This window comes from Chinchilla lanigera, unplaced genomic scaffold (genome assembly GCF_000276665.1).
Source record: "Chinchilla lanigera isolate Chin_1 unplaced genomic scaffold, ChiLan1.0 scaffold00053, whole genome shotgun sequence".
In the NCBI taxonomy this organism is placed as follows: Eukaryota; Metazoa; Chordata; class Mammalia; order Rodentia; family Chinchillidae; genus Chinchilla; species Chinchilla lanigera.
In genome coordinates, this window is record NW_004955454.1 from 1,733,810 (window position 1) to 1,735,879 (window position 2,070).

At 40.2% G+C, this 2,070-nt stretch overlaps 1 protein-coding gene across 1 annotated transcript in view; it reads left to right on the top strand.

The window, feature by feature from the left end:
• The window catches only part of Gml (glycosylphosphatidylinositol anchored molecule like), a gene marked incomplete at its 5' end in the record, with an annotated part of 10,452 nt that extends 8,881 nt beyond the window's left edge, over positions 1–1,571 (top strand). The window contains 1 exon segment of the mRNA XM_005395752.2: positions 1,136–1,571. Coding sequence (XP_005395809.2) covers positions 1,136–1,455 — 320 coding nt within the window.
• Positions 1,572–2,070: the final 499 nt, after the last annotated feature.

A 2,070-nucleotide genomic window follows, 5' to 3' on the forward strand; every position in this document is an offset into this window, starting at 1 on the left:
TTTTTTGTCTTTCTGAGACAGGGTCTCACTGTGTAGTTCAGGCTGGCCTTGAGCTCACTTTGTAGCCCAGGCTGGTCTCAAACTCACAACAATCCTCCTACCTCAGCCTCCTGAGCACACAGCTTCATAACAAGGTACCAAATACCACTTTGGAATAGCTAGTGGCAGATTAAAGATGGCTGTATAAACCACTGTGGAAATCAGTGTGGAGATTCCTCAAAAAACTAGGATTGGAGGTCCTATTTGACCCAGCTATTCCCCTTCTGGGTATCTTCTCAGAAGAATTAAAAACATCGTACCACAGTGACATATGTGCATTCATGTTTGTAGCACCACAATTTGTAATAACTAAATCTGGGCAACAACCCAAATGCCCATCAACTGAGGAATGGATAAAAAGATGTGGTTTTTTATATAATGGAGTGCTATTCAGCCATAAAGAAGGATAAATTGGAGACTCTTATAGGTAAATGAATACAACTTGAGACCATACTCATAAGTGAAATCAGTCCCCTATGTGTAAACATCATATTGTCTCTCAGTGTGAGAAACTGAACAAGTAAATAAGATCCAGAATGTACAATAGATACTGGCAAATGGGAAAATCTTCAAAAGGAAAGAGAAACTGGTTTGGGAAAATGAAAAAAAGGAGAGAAAAGCAAAAGGAAAAAGAAAATATGTAGAGAGTGAGATTTAAAATAGTTATACTACTAAGTTTTGTCAGTTCATTGAAAATGTTAGTCTGTGCTCATATTGTTTGGACAGTTAAATGCTGATATCCCATACTCTGAGTAACTAATTTAAAGATACCACTACACAGCATATTAACCATTATTACCCTCCTATCATGTTGTTTTGGAATTTTATTTTTTGTTTGTTCCTTGTTTCTTTTTCTTTAAAATAATTTTTTTAAAAGATGGCTGTATGGATAGAAACATATCATTAGAAGTTGCTCTTGGAGCATTTACACCATCCTGTGGACGTGGATATGCTCCCCAGTCAACGGTTCTAGGCAATGTACTTTTGTAACATTTGGAAATACAGAACATATGTATGGAACTAGCTTTGGTTGAAGGTGCTATGGTGTTCACAAGTAGGAGATGTGAAATCAATAACTTTCTTGTTTCCCTTTTAGGTGTGAGCCCTCGTGAACTACTCGTTTTCAAGAATTGTACTTGGAATTGCACATTTGTATACGCAGCCTTGCAGCCAGCTGAAACCCCAAGACAAGCCCTGAAAACTAATAGTTTCTACTTTACTCATTGTTGCAGTGGCATGCGTTGCAATCTAGGAGGACCTACTAATGTAGAGAGGGACATATCTGAGGATACTCCAATTGAGTATGAACTAGATGGGAGTGTACGTTTGATGGCATCAGCATTTTTCCTGATTTCTACCTTCATTATAACCAGCAATACACTGACTAGGGCACCTCTCCTTGGAGGAGTCTGTTAGCCTTCCCTTTCCTCAGATCAGTTTTATGCTCTGTTGTCCCCTTGAGACATTGCCAGTATCCCAGCTGACCATTTATGGACCATTGTAAGTGCAGAATAAAGTCATTATTGAAAACATTCATGAACAATTGTTTTCTTCCACACACTCAGGCAATCACACCGCCGTTTCTCTCCTTCTTTCCTTTACTGCACACTCCAGAGTTACTTTGTGCTTTCATTGCCTGAGTTGCCTTTTCTCTTTTAGACACTGTGGGCTAAATATTCACTATGCAAATGTGTCAGAATGATCTTGCTACTTTAGCATTCAGAGGTTATTTTAATCAAATGGCCAAATGGCTATGGCGCTAGTCTCCATCTTGCTCGATAGTGAGGTCCCAGCTCCCTCAGACCAGGGCCACCTAAGGCTCTGTCCTTTCCAATTCTCAAATCAGGCTGAAAGAAGCATGTAAAGTGCCTGGCAATGAACGACACCTGGATCATTGGGCCTGACACTGGTACGTGTATTCAGTATCCTGTGGGCTCAGACAAGTTCTGCAGGAATGACAGTGTTCCACTCAGTGACACCTGCCTTCATGGAACCAATAGAATGTTTTCCCAAGTGCTACCATGGGGAAGG